Source organism: Megalops cyprinoides, chromosome 23, assembly GCF_013368585.1.
Source record: "Megalops cyprinoides isolate fMegCyp1 chromosome 23, fMegCyp1.pri, whole genome shotgun sequence".
Lineage (NCBI taxonomy): Eukaryota > Metazoa > Chordata > Actinopteri > Elopiformes > Megalopidae > Megalops > Megalops cyprinoides.
In genome coordinates, this window is record NC_050605.1 from 17,990,675 (window position 1) to 18,005,896 (window position 15,222).

The following is a 15,222-nucleotide window of genomic DNA, read 5'->3' on the forward strand; positions in this document are numbered from 1 at the left end:
ACTCATTTGTCTCCTTATAGAGGAATTTTAGAGAGAATTTTATAGTGTATCATGAGAATGAACAACTGAAGCGGAGTTTGTCTTGAGCTATTACTACTTAGCAGATGCACCAGCAGCACATGTAGATTCCTCACATTAGATCTGACAGTAATACTGTATACAGTTATGTGACATCAGTAGCGTCATTGCTATTGGCTTAGTACAATACTGATTCTATTGGCTTATCACCAAGTGTAACTGATAGAGATTGTATGTGCAAGTTATTTATGACTTCCCCTTAAAAAATTAAGTAAAGCCATGTGACTAAAGGGTCAGCGGGCATTGTTATGCATGACGACTGCACCAATGTGCCGCACTCATGACAAGTTGAATTTTATCTCCTCCGGGAAAAATACACCTCACCTCTGACTAAACCACAGCAGCTCAACGGAGAGGTTGGCTCTTGGCTTCTGGGGCGTGTTCAGGTCGTCAAGGCACCACTCTCCAACCCCCTCCCCCCACCACCACCACCTTTCCACCACAGCCTTCGGTGTTCAGGAGGCTCTGAGAGTCAGAGCATAAGAATGAGCTTTTTGGTAATGTATGTAAGAGGTGTTTATTTTACATCAGGTTCGCGCGTATGTCAGGGGGGCTGTGCCAGGGTTCGAGCCTTGTTGACTGCATTACTGTACATGAGATTTTAATAGGATACTGTTAGTTCTCTTTAAGCCCTCTCTGGGCCCTTGTAAATGTTCCCTCTGCGCTTTACACTGCTCTGGTAAAATTGCCTCTGAATTGATTGGCAGTCTCTTCAACAGCATCGGCCTTGACTCTTTTAACCAGCCAATTTTTTAACGGCCCTTTCAACGGAAAGTAAAACAAGTCTGACATCAGGTGATGAAAAGGTGTTCCATCAACATGTGGGCGATTTGTATACAGATGTTGGGTTTATGTGAGGAGCCTCAGGAAATGGACCGGGATCGAGGGAGACACCTTTCACTCGCTCCGTTTTCCGCAGAAGATACTTTTATCCAGTGGGACTAACACGGCTTACACATGATCCATTTTGTACGGTTTGTTCTTTACCGAAGTCATCTGGGTTAAGTGCCTTACTCAATGGGACAGCAGCAGTATCCCACTGGGCAATCATAACAGCAGGCTTTGGGTTACAATCCATGCTGCGTCCCACTGCATCACACTGCTGGCGACACCATCCTTGCAGGCGGCGGTCTATAGGGAAAAAAGAACAGCGCCAGTTTTTGTTCAAATTCAAACCGCTGGAGAGATTCTGGAACACAACAAAACAAAAAAGATGCCGCCGCAGGGGCAGAGGTTAAAGCAAGCTATTATCTTCCCCCTCTTCTTCCCAGAGAGGGTTTGCGCTAGCTCTGATGAGTTCTCTGCGAGATCTGAATTCTCAGCGATCTCCCCCGTGGTGTAATGTTGAGTCATGCCGTTCGCCGTTTAGGTGCAGCTTTAGCGTAACCAACGCTGTGTTGAGGGAGCTTCTTTCCCGGGCCAGCCATCTTGGGATCGCTCGGCTGGAACGCGTTGTCTTTTATGAAAAGCTAAAACCTGTTCAAAGACATCACAGCTAACTCAAAGAGCAGAGTCCCCTGCTGTCATTGTTGCCACTGACAGAGGCTTGCTACCCCAGCTATGACTCTGACTACAGCCATACGCGCACATCACAAATCTCTCTCTCAGTTGCTGTCTCTCTAACATTCTGTCGCTGTTCAGAGAGAGGTCAGCGTGCCCTACTCTTGTCACATAGCCACAAAGGGGACTATAGATCTGCCAGTAGGAAGGAGGTCATGTGGCGGGAATGAGGATATCTACAGGAGAGCCCTGTTCTTTCCCCACACGCACTGGGGCTGGCAATAACAAGATATGCTTCACTATGCACAATCAGGCTATGGCTCAATTGGTAAAGAGATGTGTAAAAAAATGCAAAAGCAGAGAAACATGTAGCACATGGTTATGGTTGATTCAGACCTTTGTCGGCATGTACATTACACTCACCACGCATTTTTAAAGTCCTCCTTACCTCCTGAAGAAGGCATAGATTTCATGCAGTTGACGACTACACGCAGTGGCTGTAGTCTTTATTATTATTTTCTTTTTGGGAGATGTTAATTTCACAAGAGTTGAACGCTGAAATCCCAAGTGTGCCAAGGCAAAGACCTGCTCATAAGAGACCACACTGTGTATGAGCAGCAGTGGATCTGACAAGAAGCTGTGATTTTTCTGTTTTTGCCCTGTGTGCCGGCTTTAACCCAAGAGGGTTTACACTCTCCTCTCCGGTTTTCTGTGTCATAACTGTGATCTGTCCACAAAAATGGGTGGACACAAACATTGTACCCTTCTGTTTTACGGCAGGTTTGTGTATCTGAGATGGGGTCATCACAGTATGTGCTCTTATTTATGTGATCTTATTTCATAATTGTATGTGTGTTAGTGCATACATTTTATTTTTTATTTGCAGAAATGTGTACGCGTGCGCATGTAAAGATATGCATGGAGAAGTAGAATCTGCCACACAATTGTGCTTCTCTGTACTGTACTGTACGTGACCAATGAAACATTGATGTTACTTCCATCAGCCATCCTGAAAGCAGCGTCACTGTGACTTCTGTTGGATCAATATTTAAAGGACTCCTCCCATGTCTAAAAAAAAAAAAACATCTATCTCAGCTAAAGGTTGTCATCAAAGAACATTCCTTAATGTAAGTAAATAATGAAACACATCCACAAACAAGGAGATAAATAAGAAACATAACAAACTACTACGACTTGTTGACAACTTCCACATTTTTAATTTTTAATAAGAGAAAACAGTGGCTTTTTTATGTACTATGACACTAACCCTAAATCTATGCTACAAAGTACATGGTATGTTACAATCTTCCCAAAATTCTAATAAAAGTGAAAGTACTGTTACATTAATTCAAAATAAATGTAGCTTTTTTCTGTGCATTCCTATATTTCTGTTCTTGATGTATAAGTGATCTCTTTCTGCGTGTGCATGGTGGGTATTTTGGTGCCCTGATTTGTGTGTTTAAAGCATTACAGTGTAGTCACCTTTAAAAGGCATATTGATTGGGTAAGTAGCTGTCCATGTTGTCATGTCTCAGCTAGACATGGTAACAGGTCATTGAGTCCCTTCCTGTTTACCCTGGCTGGCTGACTGGCGACTGGCTGAAACTCCAATCGCCAGCGCCAGTTATGGAACTGTCAGTGACAATGTTGCAAAGCCTTTAACCAGAAGGTTGCTGGTTCACATCCTACCAAGCCTCTGTTCCCCAGAACTGCTTTTGTAAAGTCAGGCAATAGTAAGAAATTCATGTTCTGTAAGACCAAAAAAATAATATAATATAATATAATATAATATAATATAATATAATATAATATAATATAATATAATATAATTTGCACAAAATGCAGGAAATGAAAAAGAGGCTGTGTGTGCGCGACGTTGGGGGCGGGGCTCACAGATTTTTTTTTTTTTAATTAATGTGAAAAATACAAACTTTAAAAGATACCTGGGTCTTCGGTGATCTCCCTTAACGTAGTCCGTTCCGGCGGCTTTTCGGTCCAAGATCCAAGTTACCAACCAGCTAATGGGCCCACTTCGTGCAGGGGGGCACATGGTGAGGTTGCGTATAGTCATCGCTATATAACGCTCAATGGCGGGTGGACTTAGGATGGAAAGACTGTTCTAGAACCCACTTCGAACTGCTCTCTCTTTGTAAGTCCTCCATCGACAAGCCTACTCAGATATCGTCACGCCTCGTCATACCTTCTGACGAGGTTCTCTCATATCTCGTGAGTCATATTTGCACACCAGAGGAGAGAAACGTACGTCCTACGGTCAAGGAGGACAGGGAGAATGAGAGAGGCCGGTATTATCAGGCTACGAAATTCCCAGAAACGGCAAAATTATCTCTTCCCTGCAGACAAATACGCTTAAGTCTTCAAACCGCACAAACTGAGACATGTCCTGTCACAACCTCCACCTTCAGATTCGCGCTATATGATACACGCATGCACTTTATGGCAACAGAATGTTTTGTCATCAAATATCAAGTTTTGCACAAGTGGTAAAAGTGATTGCACTTGTGTTAAAAGGTAAAAAGAGAAAACTATAAGGCAGAGGTACAGACACACTACCTCTTGCAAAATATAACATTTTAAAATTCCCTTTTGCAAATTTGTCAAAGTTTCCGTCCCACAACCTTGGTCAGAAGAAAATATTCTGCAACATCTGGATTTCAGCATTGTCCCTGAACCTCATTTAAGGAAATTGGACACAACGATTTCTCAAGAATTTTGTGAAATATTTTTATAACCATAAATTAAACATTTGAGAAAATTCTGAATAAATAAAACATTACTGTTTCAAAACAAGAGAGCACTTCGTTTTATTACAACTGCTGTACCGATTACTAAAAATGCGCTTCAGAAGTTTTTAACACAACAGCATAAAGGAGGGGGGAACTTTTGTTTTTTAATTCACTTTGCGTCTAATCCTACCGGTGCCTTTACCTGACAGAGAAAAACAACCAACTCTGTTGTACAGAAGGTGTTAATATGCGCGCTCAGTTGCTGGCGGTTAATATACAACATTTTTTATTTCATATATTTCACATGATGCAATGTTAGTGACGAGTCTACACAAATTCCATAAGGGCGGAAGGTGAGGGAGGATTTGAGTGTGTGGTTAAAAATGCAATATTCGAGTATCCCCGTGTACAAATAAACCCGGATCATCTGACACCGCCTGTAGCACAGGGTAGTTAATGGTTTCAGCGGTGTTGTTGCTGCGTCGCGTAGCCCCGTCCCGTATGTATGGACTGTGCTCAAGGATAAAAAATAAGCCACACGACTATGCTGTACCCTCGTGCACTGGCAGTTTCGGAGCTCATGGCAAATAACCAGACCCCGACTTTCCCTCTTTTCTTCATCTTCACCCTCAACGACTTGGACTTAAACGCACCAGTGCTGGATTTCTAGTTTTGCTTCGGGAGCAACGGGGAAAAACTGGGGGAAATTTCATCCTCAAAAAAGAGAAAGAAAAACCTTTAGAATATGACCAGAGTGCACGCGTTTCCACGCGATCGGGAATGGCGCTCGTATTTTTGCAAGAAGAAGGAATGCTTGGATGAGTAGGGGGGAAAATTAAAACGTGTGGGGAAAAGGAACAAGGGAAAGGGCTGAGAAACGGAGCACCACAAAGGAGGACAGCACAGAAGGAGCGAGCGAGTCGGTGATGTGAGGAAAACGAATGGCCTAGATTCGTAAATCGTCAGGAGTTTGTCTGTCATTCTGGTTCACTGGGTGCCGTTTAGGAGTTTATTTCATTACCTGGAGGCAGGAGACGAAAGGGAGTATTTTCTAAGAAAGTTTGTTATAAATGCAACGATGGAACCTCTGGTGTTTCTTTAAACTTTATACTCCTTTTGTTTGCATTGGATTTTTTTCTGCAAAATTACACGTGTTTGTTGGGGGTTAAGGATATTACGTCCCTTTAACAGTGGCTAATTGTTCTGGTTACTCATGCAGTGGCTTATTACCTGGATGTCCCCGATGTCTAAACTTTGTTATTACCATTAATAATAACACTAATACCATTGCGCTCTGAAATATTAACCATTTGAATGATGGCGATGACTGTGGAATCCGACAGCGACAGGGGAATATCGGGCAGCGGTCACGAAAAAAGCCCCAGGGCTCGCGATCGCAATGGTTATGTGAAAACATGTGTTACTCCTCTGTCCCAGAACCCGGAGTGTGGATCGTGGGTGAAAACAATATTCACTAAAATATGGAGTTCTAAAGGACTGTCATCTGCGGTATGCGTGGGGTCGCTTTCGGTTTTTCTCGCTCTGGTGGTTAAATTTGTAGACTGGGAAATCGAGCACAACCGCAGCAGTAGTAGCAGCAGCAGCAGCAGCAGCAGCAATAACAGACGGTCCGGGTCTCCGATTCATTTCACGTCAAGCTGCGCGGGGGAGCTATTGCTAACTTGGTGGCATCTGGTTTCTCCCGTCTTCACCCTCGTATGTGCCTTCTTCTGGGTCGGCTTGTATCTGATCCGCTGTGGAGTCCTAATCAAAACAGCCCTTTTCCTCTTGACCGCCTGCCATTTGGGCGAAGCGGCGGCGCAGTCGTTGTTGCGCGGCGCGGATGATCAGTTGCTCTCCTTCACTGCGACCGTGGTGGTGCTCGCGTGCCTGGCAAGCGGGGCACTCATGGTGGTGAAGCTCAAGCAGGGAATCTCAGTGATCGTTTTCATCAGCATCGTCAGGACAATCTCGCTCATTTCTTTGAACAAAGTACGGGCCAGCTGGAGACCTTACTTGGGTTACGTGGTCGGAGTGCTGGGCATCCTACTGGCGAGGTATGCTGACAAGCTCCTGCCGAACCAAGGAATACACCAGGAGGGTTGTACCTCCGTGACTGGATCGAAGGAAGAGATCCCGGTATTTAAAAGGCGAAGGAGGTCCAGCTCCGTAATATCCTCAGACATGGCACACAGTCAGTCCAACAGCAAGTCTCACCGGCGGACTTCGCTGCCATGCATTCAAAGGGACCAGGTAAGAAGTTTTTTTTTTCCTGTCCCTTTTCCGATGAACGTGTCCGACCGACTTCGTGGTTTGCCTTGACAGTATTTTGGAATTACTGTGGATGTGAAGTCAGGAGTGATAGGATATCCGGCCTCAGCAACAAAATATGGATTTGTCGGTGCTTTTGAAGGCGCAATTGTGATCTGTTATTATTATTATTATTGCTATTATTATTATTATTATTAGCTTTGCACATAAACATCAAAGAAAACGACGCAATTTTGACGGAGCTATTGGCGCTGGATGTAGACTTCAACTATATCGGCTGCATGGTAATTTAATGAGATCCTGTAGTTCTGCCGCTTTATTGCGGTGCCGAATTTGAGATTTCACCTCTTTATATAACTTTGTAGATAGTGGTTGCTGTTTTAAAAATTATTTTTCGCAGCTATTTGTGATTTCCCTATTGAAATATGTCATTTTTCCATATAAATATTTGGGTAACTGTATGCGTAGTATTTTGTTGTATAAATACCACGAGAAAATATCACTGGAGTGTTCTGTATGTATTGCTGTAAGGCATATATATTTGCTGTTCAATTCAATTAATATTTAATGAGATGTTTCCTCGCTTAATGTTAGATGGTGGAGGTACTTCGATGTATCGACTTGAAGAAAAGTAAGCCGTGTGTGTAGTAAACACAAACCACGAAAGGTCGCTCTAAATGTTAAACAAAGTCCGGCTGGTTGTGGAGCTTGTGTACAGAAATAAAGTTTATATCAAATACGTTGCATCAACACAGATTAAAGACTCACAGTTTGGCTCAGATTTCAGTGGGTCATCATTAGTCAGAGGCTGTAGACTGATACCGTAAAATAAACATGCAAACATAACACATTGCGCAAGGCGCTGAATGATATTCTATTTTCCTTTGCCCGCTACCGTTTCAACTTAAGGAATCATTTATACGGACTTTACACACACACCTATCTGCATTATTTGTCTGGGAAAAGTTTGGGCAAATAGTTGTGTACTACATGAAGTAGAATTATATAACAACTTAAGTGATCTGTAAAGCATGCGATTTCAGAGCAGAGTGATGCTAAGTGATTGATAAAAATGCTGAGATAAATGTTAAGTATTCAGAAAGCAACAGACATTTTAAATTGGTCTCAGACCACTGCACTATACTACATATAAAACAATCTATATTTTTTTTCTTTTTAAAGCCCTTTGTAGTCCTTTATATCATTGAAGATATGGTGCATTTATTAGATTTTGTAAATTTATTAAACATGTCTCATGCACCTTGTGTAGGTATTCAGATATAAAACAGTGCTTTTTGTCTCCACACCAACAAGATGTGCTTTTTCTTGTGTGCACCATCCATTTGAAGGGAAGAAACTTCCAGAAAAGCACTGTGTCAGTACTTTGCATATCTTTTTTTTTCTTCTCCAGGGCCTTTGTTTTTATTTATTTTTTTGTTTCTTTGCTTCACTGATTTCGCTTGATGGATTTGCTTTTAATGAAATTACCATTTTGATATATATATATATATATATATATATATATATGCATTATATGGAGCCTCACTTAGATTGCTGTTGGACTTTGCTGTTGTTTTCAAGCAGAGCTGGCCATCATAAAACCATGCGTGCACACCCCTCCTGCTTACTTTATAGTCCTGTCCTAAACATGGAGATAGACACATACCTGTGTTCACTCGGAGCGCACAGTGATCTTTCACGCTAACTTAATGCGAAGTCCAACAATGTGGATTTACAGCACCCCTATGTGAAATCAATCACCACGGTGAGCCCTTCAATGAAAAACAGATTTTCTCGTGGATCAAAGACTGTATTGTGACTCGCTTTTTTTTTTTGGTCAGAAGCTCAGGGATACCTGAGGTCACAGTGTTTACTCAGGCATTTAAGATATATTGTTGTCATTTTATGGGCATGTGGTACTTAAGTGGGAGAGATATATTCTGCTGTCAGTTTCTCCTTTCGTCTGTTATGTGAACAGAATCGTGGAGCTTAAATATGAGGACAAAAAAAAAGCTGTCTGAGATCTCCGAAAAATAGGAGAATAGATCTAGGCATGTGTCATGACCGTGTTTGATGTCTTTTGAAGGACTGTGAATATTTTGAAAGATAATGGTGAAAATGCATGTAAGTGTTGGTAGAATTGTTTCCTGCGTAATGATGAGACAGGAAAGGTGCGAATAATATGGGCAAATTCATCAAGTGCTGCAGGACATCACCGGAGACAGCTGCGGTAGACACCATGTTCTACTGTAATAACCAGAAAGTAACACATTCCAAACATTTAGATACGCACCGAGCCCTGGCCCTCAAACCTACGAAATGAGGATGATAATACACATTCTGGGGCAGGTTTGTGTGCTCGTGTAATATGCACTCACCATTTTAAAAACCGATGGTCTGTCAGAATATTTGGAAGAGTGCCATGTTGTGAATTAACAAACAAGTAGTAAAAATATAAACATTTCTGTCGGGAAATATATTGTCGATATTACGATATTTCCCTGTTAATCTAATGCTAATATCAGTGATAAATGGCTTGGGCTGCTCTCACATTTTTTTTGCTGTTTTGTGACAGTTTTCACCATTTTGTTACAATGCAGTTGTCCTCTCTTTAAAATGATTATTATTAAGATGATTCATTAAAACATATTATTTTCAATGAAAACTTTTTCATGACACAAATTTAATATGTATGTAATATATTTTATATATAATTATGTACATATTATTCATATCATTAACACTGCAAAATACTGTACTGTACCATATGGAGCAACTGTTTTGCAAAGACATTGATAAGTCTTCATGTTAGAAAAATAGATGATTTTAGTTTAACAGATACTGGATATACAGGTACTGCAGTACACACTAGACTTTACAGCAATGCTACAGCATCACCCGTGATGGTAAAGGTGTATTTATGCATGTATAAAATGCTGTCCCATATACATTATGCTGCCTTATTTGGAAGGCTTCATGACAGAAAGGTAGTTTACCATACAGATAAGATATAAACAGTAAATGGTTTCATATTTTAATGTAAACTGCATATTACAGATAGTACAATATAACATATGCAATACATAATGCTTATTGTCTATATCCTATAGAATGTGTAAGATTTCTGTCATTAAATACAGCTGCTTCTGTAATGTCAAGCTGAGATGTACATATATATTTTCAAATTTACAATTGTTCCATATAAACTGCAAAAATAACAGCAGCATCAATAACAACCTCAACAACGCGGAAACAGGGAGCTCTCGTCTGTGGGCTGAACAGCTGCCATTCCCTCTTGTAAACAAGAGCCCTCTAGTGACAGACGTACAAAACTACAGACAGTGGGAACTGAGGATGCAACCATTCATAAATCTGGCATTTTTTCCCATTTGTGTCTGTGCTGGAATGTCAGGGCTGCTGTTTTGCATGTGGTGTAAATTGCCTTAACTGCGAAACCAAGCCCTTAACGACCGAAGGCTGAGGTCTTTTTTTTTTCTTCGTCGGGGGGATTGATGTGGCCGGGAGGCCGTGACGCAGACTGCGCATTGTTTGTGTGTACACACACAACAGGCGGGTCTGTGCATGTTCCTGTCACATGACCATTGCGTGTCTTACGGGCAGCGGGCCGCCTGGGCCGCGGTGCGTCCGTGTCATCTTGATGTGTAAACACGGCAGAACGTCACCTTCAGCAGTCATTAGCGGTTCTCACCTCTCTAATCGGTTTTGCTTGCTCATGTGAAGTACGGGGAGTTTAATTGCCGCGCTCTGTTGGCGTAAGATAAACTAGGAACGATAACTGAAATCAGCCCTGAGTTCCATGTGCAAGGTATCCCTACAATCACCACCTTGTGTTTTCATTCATGAAATAGAGCACATGACCCACAGTCCACAGTCCACTGTCAGATATAAACATATCTGTCTTAGAAAAGGGCCCAAGGGCCCACTTCTGTATAATAGAATTAAGAAGATTGCTGGAGTTCTGTTTTCTTGTTCATTTGAAGAGTCGCTTGAATGAATGCCAGTTGTTTCTTGGTTGACCTTTGATTGAAGGATGTATTTGGCTGAGAGGTTAGACATGAGTGGAAGCTAATATGGTGTTACAGAGCAAGGCTCATGCCCCAGGGCATTCTAGAGTGATTCTAGTGTTCTGGAGCACTCAAAATGGGACTCGTATTCCAGAACGGAAGCGATGCTGTGGAATGGGGCTTGTGTTCCCTTGTGAAACTCTCTAACATCAGAAGATACATCCATACATCCATCTGCTGTGAGAGGTCAGGAGGCTGAGGGATCTCCGGGGGAGTGGGGATGTGTCTGACAGCTTGTGGGTTTTACAGATAAAAACCAAAATCATTTTGTTCATGGAAGAATCAGGAACTTGAATGAATGGATGCAAATAACGAATACCTATTTGCCATTTTTTGCATTTTTAATTTTACTTTTTGCATTTTTGAACACATGTAAATAGTAGTTGCTCATAACTATTTTGAAGAAGCTATGGTATTGTGATAAAAAAAAAATGATCGCAAATGTCATAGAGGTACAGAACCAGGCAAGCCCTGAAGTAAGCATTTATGCTGCTGTGAAGTCGTTTCTACCAGTAATGCGTAGTCCCTTGACTTGTAGCGGTGCACACGGCCCCTCAAATTCATACTTGATGTAGGAGAAGAGTTTATATGGGGAAAAAAAACTATAAAAGAGCAGAGTGGGACCCGAATCTTTCTCCGTGTCTCTCCCAACAGTGTCTCCGCACCCCCAAGCGCCCTCGCTCTGTCAGCTGCTCCCTGCAGCGTCCTCATCGGGGGGCTGCTTTCCTTAAGAGGGAAGATTTAATAAACACATATTTTTCTGTTTTAGACTGCGGACTGCCTGCCAGCGTCCGACCACTCTTTCTCTCTCTCTGTCTCTCTCTCTCTCTCTCTCTCATTCTCTCTCGCCTTGCGCTTACAACGGCCTTCCACATATCAGCGCACTGAAAGAAAGTCATTATTAGTTTATATAATGAGAGCAAATTTGGCTCTGCCCGGACCCGGCCGTTCGTTGAGTTTATGCGAAACGACAGCCTAATCTTTGGTGCTCTAGTCAGACTGATTGAACTCTGGGGAAGGAGCTGAGGTTTTTTTGGATCACTTTTCACAGCTCGTAAGGGGATCTTGGAGGAAGAGATTCCGTTTCATATGTTCTGTTCCAAACGTCAACGCTGTCACACTTTTTCCTTCATAACAGGCCAAGTTTTTCACAAAGAGAAATGAAAAATTTTATTGGCCATGTAGCGGGCTTTGCTTTAATTTCAATGAGCCGATCTGTGCATTGTTCTCTTTTTTTAACAAATAAAATGACGAAATGTAAAAGGTCTATTTAACATAAACTGGTTATTACAGGTTTTATGAAAGAACAGCAAGACACTTAGGGCTTAGGACGACGCAGACATCAGTTTCCACAAACTGCTGCATAAAAAATTAACTTTTTTGATATCATCTGTAACATAAACATATGAAATCTATACTGTAATGGTCACAGAGGCTTTTTTTTTATTGAATTTAAGTTTATTGAGGGAGGGTGTGTTTACAGCTGTGTGCTGGAAAGAGAAGCTGATTCGCTGAGAGAGGTGTCAGTCATGGACACCAAATCGGTGTGTGGGTGCAGCCACCACCAGCTGTGCGGAGCTTTGAGGAGTAGCTGATATGACCGTAATCTCTGTCCTCTGATTGGCAGCTCCCATCAGAATTCCTCTCTCCCCTCTCACTCCTTGGTGTAAGGATTTGGGGGGGGGGGGGGGGGGGGCGAACACTGTCCTCACAGACACCAACACAAATATTATCCCAGCTAGCAGAGGAAATTCTTTCTTAACTCGGATGATAAAGGTATTTTAAACCTACAGTAATGACTTCCTGTAGCACAACATCCAAGTCAAATCATCAGTATCGTTTTAAAAACATTGTATTATATGCATTAAGGAAGCTTTTGTTTTTTTGTTGTTTTTTTTTTTTTTTTTTCAGTCGTTATCTTGAGTGAATCATTTAAACTGTGTGCATACCAAGACGTTGAGAGATTATTAGCAGCAGGCTGATTCACATCCCCCCAACAGAAGTTGTTAGCGTTTAAGTAGAAGACAACCTTGTGGGATATGATTTTTGGGAACACACTTTCTTGTGGTTTTGGGCCAGATTCAATCAAAACTTTGCTCCCCCTGGAATGGAAACAGCCAATCAGTGCTGAATTGGTCATTTGTGATTGGCCTGCATCAATCATGCCCCCCCCCCCCCCCAGATTCATTCCAGCTCAATGTTGTTGCTTCAGGAAAAGTAGGTCATTGGAGGTTTTGTTTATCGGCCAGGGAAAATAACAACCATACACTTGCCCCCTGAATTCTGGTAGCGATTTTGTGTTTTGAGCGCGGTGCGCGGGAGCGTGCTTTTCCCGTTGGACGCGTGGCCTGGCGGATCACCGCAGCGGCCGCCACATGAGAGGAGTGCTCCGACAGCCTAGGCACGAACCGACTGCCCCGCGTTTCTCCGTTACAACCAGAAAAACAGGCTAAGGTGTCGAGGTAGCGCCGGGTCAGCCAAAGCTAAAGCTCCGCTGTCATGTCTCACGGAGCCGGTCCAAGGTTCCCGGGTCCGATCCGCGGCTCTGGTTTCCCGCGGGTCTTGGACGCGTCAGGGGCTGGGGAACTGAGCTGTCTGTCCCAGCCCAGTCGGCACCACCTGATCTGCGGTGTCTTCACAGGCAGGCACTGTAGCGCTGCGAGTAAGGGCCCCGCCTGGATCCTCGCGTGGGATACTGTTTTGTCGAGGTTAAGTGCACGGGATGATGGGAGCGGCCCTGGCATTCTCCGCTCCGGGATTAGCTCTAGAAATGATGGCTGCAGGTCCCAGCTGTTGTGGTGCCATGTCGGTTGTGTTAAAGGCAAAGACAAAAAAAAAAATTCTGTGCTGATTTTTAAGTTGTGGCCTCGTTCCGTTTACAGTGCCCGCTTTATCAGCTGATGCCCTCACCATGCCGATCAGCGAATCTGCGGTTGTTTTGCACAACAGTGGCTCCATCTGAGATGCTTAGGGGGCCCCACTGAGCTCTTTCACCAATATAAGAGCTGGAGTCACAGTACAGCAGTACAGTGTGCCGGAGTCTGCTCCATTTATTTCAGTCAAACACAAACGCATGCAGCCAACACAACAAGACATACAGATCCACACGCATACATACACATACACACACAGCAGGCACACACATGATGTGAATATGAATTCAGGCAGGATGCTCATTCACAGATTGCCTCACATGCTAATTTAGATTTGGGCACAGCGGCGAAAAAGGAGGGGGGGGGGGGATGTATGCAGCATGTCTATATATAATTGACACCTCCCGTACATTTTCGGTTGGTTTCACTTTTACTTCGGGCTTGGTAATTATGTCTCGCAGGTTTTTGTCTCCGCATAGGAAGGAGGAAGGATAATATTTTTGGTTTTGAAGGTTAGCAGAGCGTACCAAGAATTATGGGATGGGAAAAAACCTCATTCTCTCATTGACGTAAGTGAATCTCTGGAGAGACTTCCTGTGCACGTCTGTGCCATGGTTTTTCGCAACATTGTTAGAATGCTTTCACAACCTCTTGCATACCGGGTGAGTACGCGGGTTACATACTGTACTCTGCAACAGATGATTAGAACGGACTTGCAGCAAAAACCTTCCCTTTCCCTCCGATGATTAAAAATGATGGAAAATGAGATGTATTCTTTTCCTGACTGCCTCGGCCGCAAGGGCTCTGTTTCTAAATCTGCTCTTGCTTCATTTTTGCATCAGACCTGTCAGACACGGCCTTCTGTCCTCTCGTCCTTCTTTCATGTTTTTTTAAACCCTTTTATGTCACAGAATTGCCACAAAAGTGTTCACTGCATTTTTCAAGAACTATTACAGAGTGCAGCACATATGTGTGATACAGTAAGTCCTTTATTTGGGATACATAACAAAAAAATTAACATACGTAACTATAACTCATATCTAAGCATATATGAACATAAAGAGATGGGTGACTATATTATGATTATTATATTATTTGATTTACATCTGCAGTGTCTCTCTGCAGTTGAAGTGCAGCTCCATGAATATTATCTGAGGGAAATTCCAAATACACAATACCTAAAAATGATTTATTAACTAATGCTTGCACCAGCAGCAGCAGTAGCAGCAGCGTTAGTCGTCATACCAACCAGCCAGACTTTTTATTCTGCTTCTTAAAAAAAAAAAAAAAAAAACGTTACAAGGAGACAGAGAGATCTTTTACACTGAGAAGAGGCCTGGCGCTCTTATTTTGGTGCTAACTGGTCAGCGCACCAGCCCTGGAATGTGTAGGTTCAGCTGTCTGGCAGCGAGGAGGGCTTCCAGTGTTCATTCACCGAAGGCCCGGCTCGCTGACCCTCTCCAAACATCGCGCGGAATACATTTCAGACCAGGCCTGACAGAGCCAACCCGCCGTGTCACCAGGTGTCCGACTGCACCGCTAATGAATGAACTCATACAGCTGAGAGCGCAGAGACAGAGACCGGGAGAGGGGGAGAGAACGTGTAAGGGAGAGGGAGAGAGTGGGGAGAGGGAGAGGGAGAGGGAGGGGGTGTGAAAAGAATTTCAGGCC

General features: G+C 42.9%; 1 protein-coding gene across 1 annotated transcript in view; it reads left to right on the top strand.

The window, feature by feature from the left end:
• The first annotated feature begins 5,645 nt into the window (after positions 1 to 5,645).
• Positions 5,646 to 15,222, top strand: part of LOC118770726 (cGMP-inhibited 3',5'-cyclic phosphodiesterase A-like) — a 105,046-nt gene continuing 95,469 nt past the window's right edge. The window contains exon 1 of the mRNA XM_036518492.1: positions 5,646 to 6,575. Coding sequence (XP_036374385.1) covers positions 5,646 to 6,575 — 930 coding nt within the window. The remainder of the gene's footprint in view (positions 6,576 to 15,222) is intronic.